We start from the raw sequence: 12262 nt of genomic DNA, 5'->3' as shown, positions 1-12262 counted from the left end.
CTATTCTATCTGTGCCAACCCATACATGAACTTTCTATATACATGATAAAGTCAATTGAAATGAAGATTAGGAAGGCTGAATAGTGTACTCTATAAAGTGAGTAAGAATAGAAAGCCTGTATATTTTATAGATTCATTATTTAGAGATCATGTTCTTTCATTAATAATGTGTGATAGTTTATATGATTTATCTAAAAAACTGCTAAAATCGACCTTTTATTTCCAGCGCTACATAGAGTTGATACTGATAGACGTCTACTTGAAGCCTAAAAGCTCTATTATACACAAGAATAACCCACGAACATCCCAGCTTGTGTTATTTTTAGTGCTCTAGCCCTCCACATATGTTCTTGAAGTTGTTGACTAAATTGGCTACAATGTGATATTACGCAAGAAAGATTGAATATGTTGACTAGCATTCTTATTACACAGCCACGGTGAACACACAAACGCAAACAAAAAATGTTGTGGTGTATACCAACTAGATGTTGACATCATCACATATTCAAAGATTCAATGAATTGTTTTCAGTGGTGTGGAGTGAGTGAAGGAAAAGTTGGAATTGAAGACAGCAAGAGCTTCCTTCCACCGTTTCTTCTCCAAGGAGTCGTCTCTGTTGACTCCATATGTGGCAGAGAAACCCTTTTGCTGTTTGGAGATACCGCATTGATGTTGGTAACTGGAGACTGAATAAGATTCTCAATATCCTCAATATCCTCTGCTCTTTCCTCTGCAATTGTATCAATCCTTGAATGAGACAACAAACTCATATCTTGCTTTCTGAAAGATGATTGGCTATTATTGTACAAGGATGATCCAGAAGCTCCATGAAGATGTTGCTGAGACTGTTGAGAAAGCAGCATGTTGTTTGATGAGTTGGGAAGTTGAGACAATGGTTGTCTGCATAAGAAACAAAAGGTTTAATACATAAGTTAAAGATCATGAGGAGCTTTCTTAATTGGTGTCTTACCTTAATGACATTGGTGTTGAAGGTGGAAGTGGTATGGCTGTTCCACTTTTGCCAGATGTTTCATTTTCTTGATCTTGTTCGGTATCCATACCAGCAAATGAAGACCCTGCAGAGATTGTAACATTTGTAATCATGTCAAATCAAAAGACCAAGAGACTTGAGAAAGATGGCACAGAGACACTAACCATCTTTTCTGCCAAATGCATTTTTACATCCTTCACATCTACAGTTTATAGAACAGCCAACACCACTCTACAGGAACATTAAAGAGAAATGTATGAGAATCAGACCAAAGAATAAGAGTCTTACTTACACAGATATGTCATGGAGGTTAAAGATAACCTGATAGCATTCACAATACTTCTTCAGACAATTTGATTTCTTGCAGTTACAGCCTCTTTTGTGTCGCGCTGAGGCCGGAGTTTTGCTTGCATCTTCTCCAACTTCAGTGATGGAATCAGAGTTTCTGATGACTTTAGGAGCAAATGCAAGGGGATTTCTGGATTCAATCTGTTTGCGAGTAGCCAATACAGTGTCTTCATGGATAGGTTTGTTGAAGCAATCAACACATGAACATGGCTCTATGCAATAAACTCCAGCAGCAAAGCATTCACAGTAACTGCATAAAGAAACATTCAAAAGAGACTCAAATGATTTAAGCAAAAGCCAAAAAGATCTAAATTAGGAATTGAGCTTACAGCTTCAAACACTTTGATTTTTTGCAGTTGCACCGTTTACATGATGACTCTCCTTCTCCTGCTTGTTCAGACTTGCGCCTGCACATTTAATAGATTGTTAAGAAATTGAATATGATTTTTATTTGTGGTGGCAAGTCTCTCAGGAAGGAAACAACTTGCCTTTTCTTCTTGGGGCTGCTTTGATTCACTTCTACCAAAGCTAAAGACATTGGAGCCTCTTCTACAGCTTCCCTGGCTTCACTTTCTCTGACAATATCATTAGAGGGGAGAGCAGGAGTGGTGGAACTTTGCAACCCGACTTTAACGTTTCCGGTATATGAGTGTTGTTTACTAACATTGTTGTCCTTACAAGACATTGCAATGGCGTTAAGATGGAGACCAATGCTAGGCACTACACATCTCGGCATCTCAAAGTCTAGACAGCGTCTTCTCACTCCACGATGCAATATGGAAAGAGCCTGCCACACACACACAGAGACAAAAGATTAACCAAGAACCAAAGCTAATATTCTCAAAAGCCTTTTACTCACATCAGAGGACTCAGGTTCATTGCTCTTGGAAACACTAGGATCCAATGCAGGCTTTGAACCGCCGCTAGATAAACGTGTTTTGGAGTCTGATGATCGTTGCAAGAAGCATCTAAAAGCCTCTGAATCATTAGGTGAGCCGTAAATCAACATGTCAGAAGAATCGGAGATGAGAGTTTCCCAATCTGGAGTATCACTCTTCCGCTTAACGTTGTCGTCGCACATCTTCTGCAGATCCGTTTCAACATCTTCACAAGCGCCATCGTTAGTAACGCACTCGTTCTTGAGGATTTGTGGCGGTTCCTTTTCAAGTAAAGCTTCTTCTTCTTCTACGGTGGAAGCTCCAGGGCCAGCTTTGGAAGGATCAGAGGAGTTACTATGGCTGCAAATGAAAAATATTCCAAAATAAAATGAGATTTATATCTAAAGAAAGGAGGGAGAAGAGGAGAGTAAGACCTTCTGAAACGAGATTCTTTGTGAGAAGCCACGTGAGGGGTGGTGAAAACAGGAGGAGGAGATGTGAAAGTGAGAGAGCTAAACGTCTGAGCAGTGGAGGTGGATTTAACTGTTGTGATTGGAGACAAACTGTTTATGTAATTGAACACTGGAGAGTTCTGCATTCCCCACAAACAAAAAAACAAATTTGATGGATCAATGGTAATTCAACTCAATTATAAAAGAACATAAAGATTCATCAAACCCTTAAAAAAGATCTAAAGAGAAAGCGTGTTGCCATTGTTAAAACCTCTGGAAATTCCAAAAAGTCTGCAACTCAAAATGGAAAGTTGAGATGATTGAAATCAATCTCATGAATTGAGAAACTGAATATTTGACTAGAATTCAACTAATTGAAAGATGGGTATTGCACAGATTTAGAAAGAAATGAAAAAAAAACACTTTCCTCAAAAAAAAAAAATGCATCACACAGAGACCGAAACAGAAACAGAGGAAGAAAGAAAAAACTTGGAAAAACAGAAACAGAGAGATGATTGAGTTTGTTGGAGAAACAAAGACCTCGACTTTGAGTTTAGAAACCGGAGTCCCGATCTGGGTTACTGTTTTTTGAGGTGTATCCATTTTTTCAACGATCAATCTCGCATCAAACTTCACTTGTATATATCTTTCTCTACTTAGGGTTGAAGAAGAAGGAGAAGATGAGATGAGATGAGATGAGATTCAAAGAAGGAGAGAGAAGCGGGAAGAAGAGGATTTTTTTTTCTCGTGAGGAGGATAGTCCAAACCAAATCCAACAAAAAAGCCAAACCACAACTAACTACAAAAAGGGTCACTATCTGTCTACGTATCTCTTCCTTCCACTCCCTCTCTCTCTTTTATTGACTCACTTTCTGTCTGTAAAAACATACGTTGTAAATATCGTAATCTTTGCTTTTAATAAAGTAACGGACATCACCCTTGATCCTCTTTTTGTGCTTCTTTTTTTTTTTTGGGAGAAGAAGATACAAAAATAAGAAAAGTTACTACACTGGAGTTCCTGCCTAACGCTGCTTCTGTTTTGTTTGCATTCAAAAAGGTTATTAAAGAAAAAAGAAAAAATAGAAAAGAATAAAAGTATTTTTTTATTTATTTTTATTTAATTCTATTTATTTATTTGTTTTATTTATTTTAAAAGTAAAATATGTGGTTTACTGACTCTGTTGACTACTTGTCACGCTTGGTCTACTAGTTTTTCTCTACCTTACTTTATTTGACCATATCAACAGTGATTTCTTATATAAAAAAACTCAAATTTGCAAAATAATAAAATCGAATAAAAAGGATTTGAATATCATGCAAAATAAAGAGAGAATAAAATCAAATTCTATATTTACTTAAAATTGATTTTACAGTAATCTATATATTTAATAAAGATAATATTGACTGTTAAAAGATCTACAAAAATGATTAGACTCGATGAAAAGAGGGAAGAGACTTGTAAAAAATTATCACATTATTTGACTTTGTCACTTTATGTTATTTTATGTTTAGCATGTAATTATATCAACATCCAACAATTAACATTTTTTTTTGAAAAAATCAACAATTAGCATTTCAATTGTTGAAATCAGTTCATCCAGATTGCTCCATAGATAATTAATGGATGAAAAAACATTTTATATTTATATAATCAACAAAAAATTCATAGGATACTATAATAATAATAATTAAAAAATTAATGGTAAACATTGGAAACTGTATGGAAGAGAACACGTTACGAACTACAACTTACAATGCTTTTAGCCTGGAGATTTGTAATTAATACACTAAAACTGCTAATCACGAGAAAGCACTTATGAGTAATGATGACACTATTAAATCGAAATTAATTGGTCAATTATTCGTAGTAATAATGATAATCATGTATGATTTTAGTAGTAGTAGTAGTAGTTGTTGTTTGTTAATGTAACGTTCGGAGAAAATCAAGCCTCTTAAACTGCATGGAATAATAATACATCTCTCCCGTATTTTAATCCATACTAGATTTTGACCCGCGCTTTCAAAGCGCGAATTAGTTTTCTTACATGAGCCATAAATCTTATTATTTATTTATATGTTAAATATACTAAATTTAAAATAGTTAGAACAAAAGAAATATAATTCAATTATCGTATCGTATAAGAGTATATAAGTAGACAGAAAATACTTACATTTTCATATGCAAAGATGATTTCTATAGTTTCGTCTGACAACAAAATGTGTTGTTTACAAATGTATATGACTTTTACATGAACCAACCAATCTGATTCGAAAGGTTTCAAATCCTTATTTAAGCGCAGTGATTTTCTTATTAAGAGGCATTGGTAAATTTTTTTTATCGACTGAACATTTTGTCTAGAATGCGTTGGGCAAAGCTCTATTTATAATAACAAAAGAAAAAACATGTTTAGGTTAAGAGTATTTTTAGAGGTAAATATGCAGTATATTCGTAATCATTTAATTTGATAGATATTTTGTAACAAATAATAGTTGTTGTTATTTTTTTCCCATATTTTGTAGATCGTATACTAATGAGAAACGAATTCAGTGAGATAAGTTAGGAAACAATATTTTATTATTTTGTATTTTTGGATTGAGTTTTAAATGATTTTGAATGCTGCCCGAGTTAAAAAAAACATGATTATGAACTAACTAAAAACTCAAGAATCCAACTAAAAGATATTCGTATGTAATATTTAAAGATATTCTGTAATTAAAAAGTTTGATTAGATATTTATTAGATATCATTTAATTTACAAACAGTATGTAAGAGACTAATTAGGAGATAATGATTGTTGCACAAGTTTGAAAATGGTGAATTAACAAAAAATATTTTTGAAAATAACTTAAAACTATGAATAATGTTAAAGCTTCACGTTATTCATAATAAATTGTAAACTGAATATTTTTGTAATGATATTTTCATTAATGTGAGTTAGATTTTTGATTGCAAAACATTTAATGCACATTAATGTTGAAATAAGTTTAGGGAATAAATGATGCGTAAATTTAGGAAAAAATGTTCAATATGATTAGGCTATAAGTTATGGTCGTTTGGAGTTAATGATTTAATTTAAAAAGCAATGACATACAAACTCTTTTTCTGATTGGTTGAGTTAATGGAATCAAAAATTATTTAAAAAAGGAAAAATGACAATGGCAGAAGATCGTAAATAACTTGAAAATTTAAGGGCAGAATCCTAGTAGGGATTCTGCTTTAATAGTATAGATTTCAATTGATCTCCAAAACTTTTATAGGTTTTTTATGTAAGTATAGACACCTAAATTATCTTTTTGTAACCAATACAAAATTTTATTTTATGAAAAATTAACAAAATTTCTTAAGAAATATTTATGGCTTCTAAAATTTTCAGATCCGGTTATGCCTGCAACTATAACGAAGCAATTTAAGCTCAAACGAATCTAATATCTATATAGTTCTAAAACAAAACAAATTAAAAATTGATCTATGTGTTTTTCTTTCCTATTCAGTTGTGATAAGTTAGTATTTGGAGGTTATTTTTGAACATTGACAAAATTTATTCAAAAGATATAGTGACTGAATACCAACGTTCGTTGTTATTAGGAACAATTTTGTTCTTATTCTGACTATTTGAAGTGGTATTTCCGTTTTAAACATACTCCCTCTGTTTCAATATAGTTGATATTTTAAAAGGATAATTTTGTTTCAAATTAGATGAAGTTTTGAGATTTTAAGATTAACTTTAACTTTATTGAAAACTGTTCAACCAATTAGATTTCACTGTTTTTTTTATTATTGGTTAATTGATTCTAAAGTAATATTTTTAAAATATTTTTTTTAGAAAAATATAGTTTTCTTAATCTTTGTGCAAGAAAGCAAAACATCAAGTATTATGAAACAGAGGGAGTATTAGAAAACTCAATGATTGGAGTCAGCGGCGGAGGGAGATGGAGAGGTGTGGTGGCAGTTGCCCACCATAATTTTCAAAATTTCAGTGTATTTTTTCAATTTTTAAACAAATACCCCTGTTGATATATTAATAAACTATATGTATGTCCTAGATCAATATGACTTCTAGATCCGCCACTGATTAGAATGCTACAATACATCACTTAAGAGATAGTTGGATTTTGGTTCAGAACTCAGAACATCCTACTTTGCCAAAAAGATATAACTTGAATTATACTACAGAATTATATATAGTTGAGCTATTGTTAACCAGTTGATGTTAGATGCATATTTGACCCGAAGGTATTTACTTGGTCGATTTTAAAAAAGAAAGTCCTCCATATTTTTCGTCATTATATCAAAACAAAATATTGCACTAGGAAAAACAATTCCACTAGGAATAACAAATTTCTTTAATTTCATGTTGCAGTCATCTCTGTCTCATTCATCTTCATCCTATATCCAATTTATTACTTTTGTGTTTACTATTTGGAGCCACTATATGTTGTTCCAATCAGTAAGTTAAGTTAATAATGTCAACGTATAGAACTTATAAGAGCATTTCTAACTCAATTTTATGTGTTACTTTAAAATAAAGTGAAAGTAAGAAATACACTAAACCAAACTCCATTTTCTATTTTATAATAGAGTAAAAAAATGAATTTATGCATTTATTTTTTTGTTTTTGTTCTATTTTTCAGTTCGAAATAAAATAGGATTAGAGAAATTGCTACATTTTTGAAAGAAAATATATAATTTTACACTAGAGATGATCAATTGGAAAAGGAAAACTTGCAACTTTCAAAGTATATTATTTTCACGTACGCATAGGTGTAAAAGAGTAGTTGAAATGTTAATGTCAAATTCACTAATTAAGAGCTATACATGTTGACTCGTGAATACAATTATAACGCGCCTACTGTGAATAAGTGCGTATATTTTATTTTAGACCAAAAAAATAAGTGCGTATGACCAGAAAAACATATTAGCTATTTATTCTAAACAAAACATATTAGCTAGAAAAAAATGTCTTACCCGTGACGCCATAAAGTGAATGCTCCACATATTCGTTGCAGTGGTTCCTTCCATTGGCACATAATTACGTGAATATGATATATCGAAAAGGAAAATATATATAACAGTTCAAAAAAAAAAGAAAAATATAAGACACAAGTGATACTTTGTTGGATTTAAATCGTAATTGGAATCTCATGTCAACTAAAGCAAGAGATCGATTGAAACAAGAACTAGCTGTTGTTTTATTAGAGATTCAATTTGCGGTACTTCCTAATATTTTCCATCGCAACTTAAGTATATGGAGTCGATTGGAAAACTAAAACCAAAATAGAGTGAAAGAGGAAAAAAACATATTAAAGTATATATTACATTGTATATCCTCCATGGAGAATTGATATGGATAGAACCAAAAGCAATTCTTCTGGCCAAAGGTGCCCCCATGCGAAAATCATAATCTCGACTATTCTACATTCATGTTGCTGCTTCTCTGTCACGTGCCATATGACACATCACGTGACATCAAAAACATAAGACTATGCATCTTTCATGATTTTTTTATATTACGACATAACATTATTATTAATATTTTTGTTACTTGTGTATCTATTATTGTCAGTCCTTTTAAATATTATTTCGAGTCCACAGTATACAGTAGTAACAGTACTATACTAAATCAGGTCTTTATTTAAGAAATTGGGATATTGAAAAGCTGTTCCATGAACTGTTTGTGCACGTCAGGTTGTTTATTAACGGAATATTCAGAATTTAGGAAAATAGATGATTAATTAATTATTTAATTAAAGATCCTGTTGCTTACTACAAATGGCCACAAGAAAAGCCAACGTACCAAAGTCATCATCAGCCTTTGCTTTTGTACCATAGAATCTCCATTGTTTTTGCTATCTGTCATCCATTTATACATTTCATTTTTTATATCCAAACGTTAAGTAATTTAAATGAGGAAGTTGTACCTTTTAAGACCATCTCCAATGACACAATATAATCTCCTCTATATTTTACACTAAAATAGAGTAACTCTATTATAAAGTTGGATTTACTCTAATGGTTTATTCTATAATAGAGTTACCCTATAAATAGAGTGAATTATAGAGTTATGTTGATTTTCCTCTATATTTGGAGTGAAAAAACAACATAACTCTATAATTCACTATATTTATAGAGTAACTCTATTATAGAGTGAACAATTAGAGCAAATCCAACTTTATAATAGAGTTACTCTATTTTAATGTAAAATATAGAGGAAACTATAGAGTGTTATTTGGAGATACCCTAATAGTCATTTAATTTTCGAAAATTTTCAAAATCAGGAGTACCTATAACTTCTTTGTAATGAAAATTACTTCACGACTTGGATCAATTTGTTGAATTCAGTAAATTACATGATCAATTTAAATGAACATTTGCGTTCTGAACCAATAACTTTTTTCAAAATTTGATAAACATGTTTTAATGATGCCATCTCTATATGCGATGTGCAAAGTCACCAAATACTACAATGGTTGTTTTTGGGATCATTAATCAATTTAAATCATCTATTTGATAGGATAACGTTTACTAGCAGTATTCCATACATCAACTGGTTTGCTATAGCACCTTTACCATTACATAATGATTTCTGACCAAAAAAGCTATATATTGTTGAAAAATATGTTTTCCAATTATATTATCTATTTCATTCACAGCCTGATCATTCATATTTTAAATCTAAGCATTTTATAGAATGTCAACAACGAATATTTCAAGATGAAAGTGCACAAAACAGAACAGACGTTTAAAACAAAATTTCTTTTTAAATAAAGAAAACTCAAAATAAACAGTGCTCTGATTCTCAAATCATTTTTGCGCTCTTGTTGTTTGGCTTTTCTTGAGCCATAATAATCTGTGAACAAGTATGAAACGACAAATGCATTTCTTTCAACTTTTTTTTTCCGTCTAAGATAATTTATTAATAAAGCCCAAAGGTCCAAGAAAACATAACACCGCCGAACAAAGCTGAAACTACTAAGTCCAAGAGGCCAAAAACAAAACACCGAAAATAAGGCCCACGATGCAAAAGCCCATCTGATTTAGTGCATTTCCACGCGTTGAAAGCAACGGACACGTGCTATACATCTACACCACACGGGCGCACGTGTCACGACCGCTTCATCTTCACCGACTCACGCCGGAGCAATGCCGGGAAACACGATCAAACCTTCGTTTCGTCGGAACAATCTGAAACCGATCATCTGAGACTTGTCCCCGAACCCCGCCGGAGACAGAACCAACACTCTTCATCTTCGCCTGGACTCTTTGAACGGAGAGTATCTTCGAAGCCAATTCCGAGATCTCTTCCAGAGCCATCGAAGTCATCGTCCTCTACCTCATCTCTTCCTTCACCGGAGAAAACCCACGAATCGTCCAAGTTTCCTCCTGAAGCGAAGTCACAAACACCATCAAGTCACCATCGGAAATCATAATCCAACTTAAGCCGCCGTCGAGAATGGGAAGACCGTACGGCACAGAAACAGAGAGCCGACCGCTCACCTTCATCGGATAGGTACAACGCTGGAAGCAGAGGCGACCGTCCATCATGGGAAAGATGCGACGCCGGGAACAGAAAAAGAAAAACCGAATAAAAAACGGAAAAGAGAAAGGAAAATAACACAGAAGCCGGACCGGCGGTGGCTAAGGGAGCCACTCCGCCGGCCGGGAAACACTTTTCGCGGTAGAAACTTTTAGATAGAAGGCAGAGCGAATAGTAGAGAGAGAAAGCCTTTGTCACGCATTTCTTTCAACTTATTGTATAGGGGCTCTATTGTATATACATTATTGTTTGTCCATATCTCTTCATATTTATATGCAGTTTTTTCAAATTCCAATTCATGTTGTTAGTATTGACTATTTTGATATTGACCCTGGACGTTGCAACTCTCACTCTCTGCTTAGTTTAACGTTTGAAGTGGTGTCTTACATCTTTTGACTTTTGTATTTATCAAGTATACTTAATAGCATATAAATCTAGTTTAACTTTACCTATTTTCATATGTTTGTGTTATATCCCCCCCCCCACCCAGCAGATCGTGGTTCGCCGTTAGATAATGTGTTAGTATTTCCTTTGTGTGTTTAGCATTACCATCTGAGTAGCATTACCATCTGAGTGTTTTTAAAAAAAAATTAAAGGATTACCATCTGAGTATTTTTAAATCAAAGAATTCACTTGCAAGGCCTATCTATAATTTGGGCTTTAAGTGGACGTAACATGAGATGCACAAAGCTGCAAATAAAGATATATAAGCCTCTGGTCCTCTGGATTATTCGTATACAGGATACACTCGGACGTTAAACCATCTTTTTGAACCGGGGCTTCTAGCTCAGATGGTAAAGGACTCACGGCTGTGAGTTCCGCCAACTGGGTTCAAAACCGGACCACTGGTAGATTTACATGCGGCCTTCCAGCGCCCGAGACTGAAGACCATTCACAGTAAGCCACATGGTAACGTTCTGACAGCGTCCTTACTTGCTTCGGTCTCTAGTCTAGATCATTATGGTAGGGCCGGATACTCGGTTATAAAAAAAAATACCTTTTTGTACATATAAACCAAAGGTTATGTCTTAAGCGTGTATCCAACCGTATCTAAGTGAACTGCTTAAAACAAATTTATCTTTTCAGATGGAATACTTTTTCAGGGAAAAACTTTATGATGTTTCATGTTAACACCATCTAAAATTTATGTTGAGCTAAGGGAATTTTTTTCTATGAGACGAAATTATCTTCAAATTCTAATAATTTATTTGTATTTTAAATCATTTAGGGAGCATGTTGGTGCCGGTGGAGCTCAGAAATGCTGACGAGTTCATAATCACATTTATCTTCGTTTATCAGAGTAAACTAGGTGTTTTCCTGCACCATGTGCAGTAAAAAAATTTTAAAAATATTTTCTAACAGATAAATATAAATTATATTTATTTTTTATTAATATTATAAATTTTCTTTTCTTATTAATATTTTAATTTAAATTGATTTAACTGAACATTAAAATTAAGATAAAAACAATTTTGTTTATTTTGAAATATATTTAAGAATGTGCATGTATATATTTAAAATTATAATCTTAGGTAGATTTTTCAATCTATTTATTTTAATTAAATATGTAAAATTGCATAATTGTCAAAAATTAAAATTAAACAATATTTATAAAATCTGTAGATATATATATATATAAGAAACTAATGATTTTACGATTTAATTTGATTTTATGATTTAATTTTTATAATTTTCTAAAAATATGTATATATTTTTGAAATATTTTTAATTTAAATGATATTTCAAAATTTGAAATGCCATAATTGAATATATTTATTTTAATGATGATTTATGAGTTATTAACATATTTTAAAAGTCCAAAAATATAAATCGACAATAAATGTAATACATGAGTTATTACCATATTTAAAAAGTTTACCAAAAATATAAATTAACATTAAACATAATTGTCCATGTCATATTAATTTATAAGACATGTCATCAATTTTAATAGCCATGTCATATTATTTTTGTGAAAATGATTTGTAGAAGACATGTGGCAAAATCACTTCTCAAATATAGTCTAGGGGATGAAAATTCCATAATTTTCAAAAATTA

The 12262-nt window shown here is 32.3% G+C and overlaps 1 protein-coding gene across 1 annotated transcript; it reads right to left on the bottom strand.

Moving 5' to 3' along the window:
- Positions 1 to 385: 385 nt before the first annotated feature.
- Positions 386 to 3503, bottom strand: LOC130496236 (protein tesmin/TSO1-like CXC 3). The gene is made up of 9 exons (XM_056988147.1): positions 3210 to 3503; positions 2652 to 2809; positions 2199 to 2577; positions 1828 to 2126; positions 1669 to 1746; positions 1313 to 1589; positions 1156 to 1222; positions 971 to 1076; positions 386 to 900 (listed from the first exon to the last, which is right to left on the bottom strand). Exons 1-9 carry the CDS (start codon positions 3270 to 3272, stop codon positions 528 to 530), a joined length of 1800 nt encoding a protein of 599 aa, XP_056844127.1. The 5' UTR covers positions 3273 to 3503; the 3' UTR covers positions 386 to 527.
- Between the last annotated feature and the right edge of the window lie 8759 nt (positions 3504 to 12262).

The sequence above is a fragment of the Raphanus sativus genome, chromosome 6, assembly GCF_000801105.2.
Source record: "Raphanus sativus cultivar WK10039 chromosome 6, ASM80110v3, whole genome shotgun sequence".
Taxonomy (NCBI): Eukaryota; Viridiplantae; Streptophyta; class Magnoliopsida; order Brassicales; family Brassicaceae; genus Raphanus; species Raphanus sativus.
The sequence above is the reverse complement of the archived record's forward strand: the minus strand, read 5'-3'. Positions and strand labels throughout refer to the sequence as shown.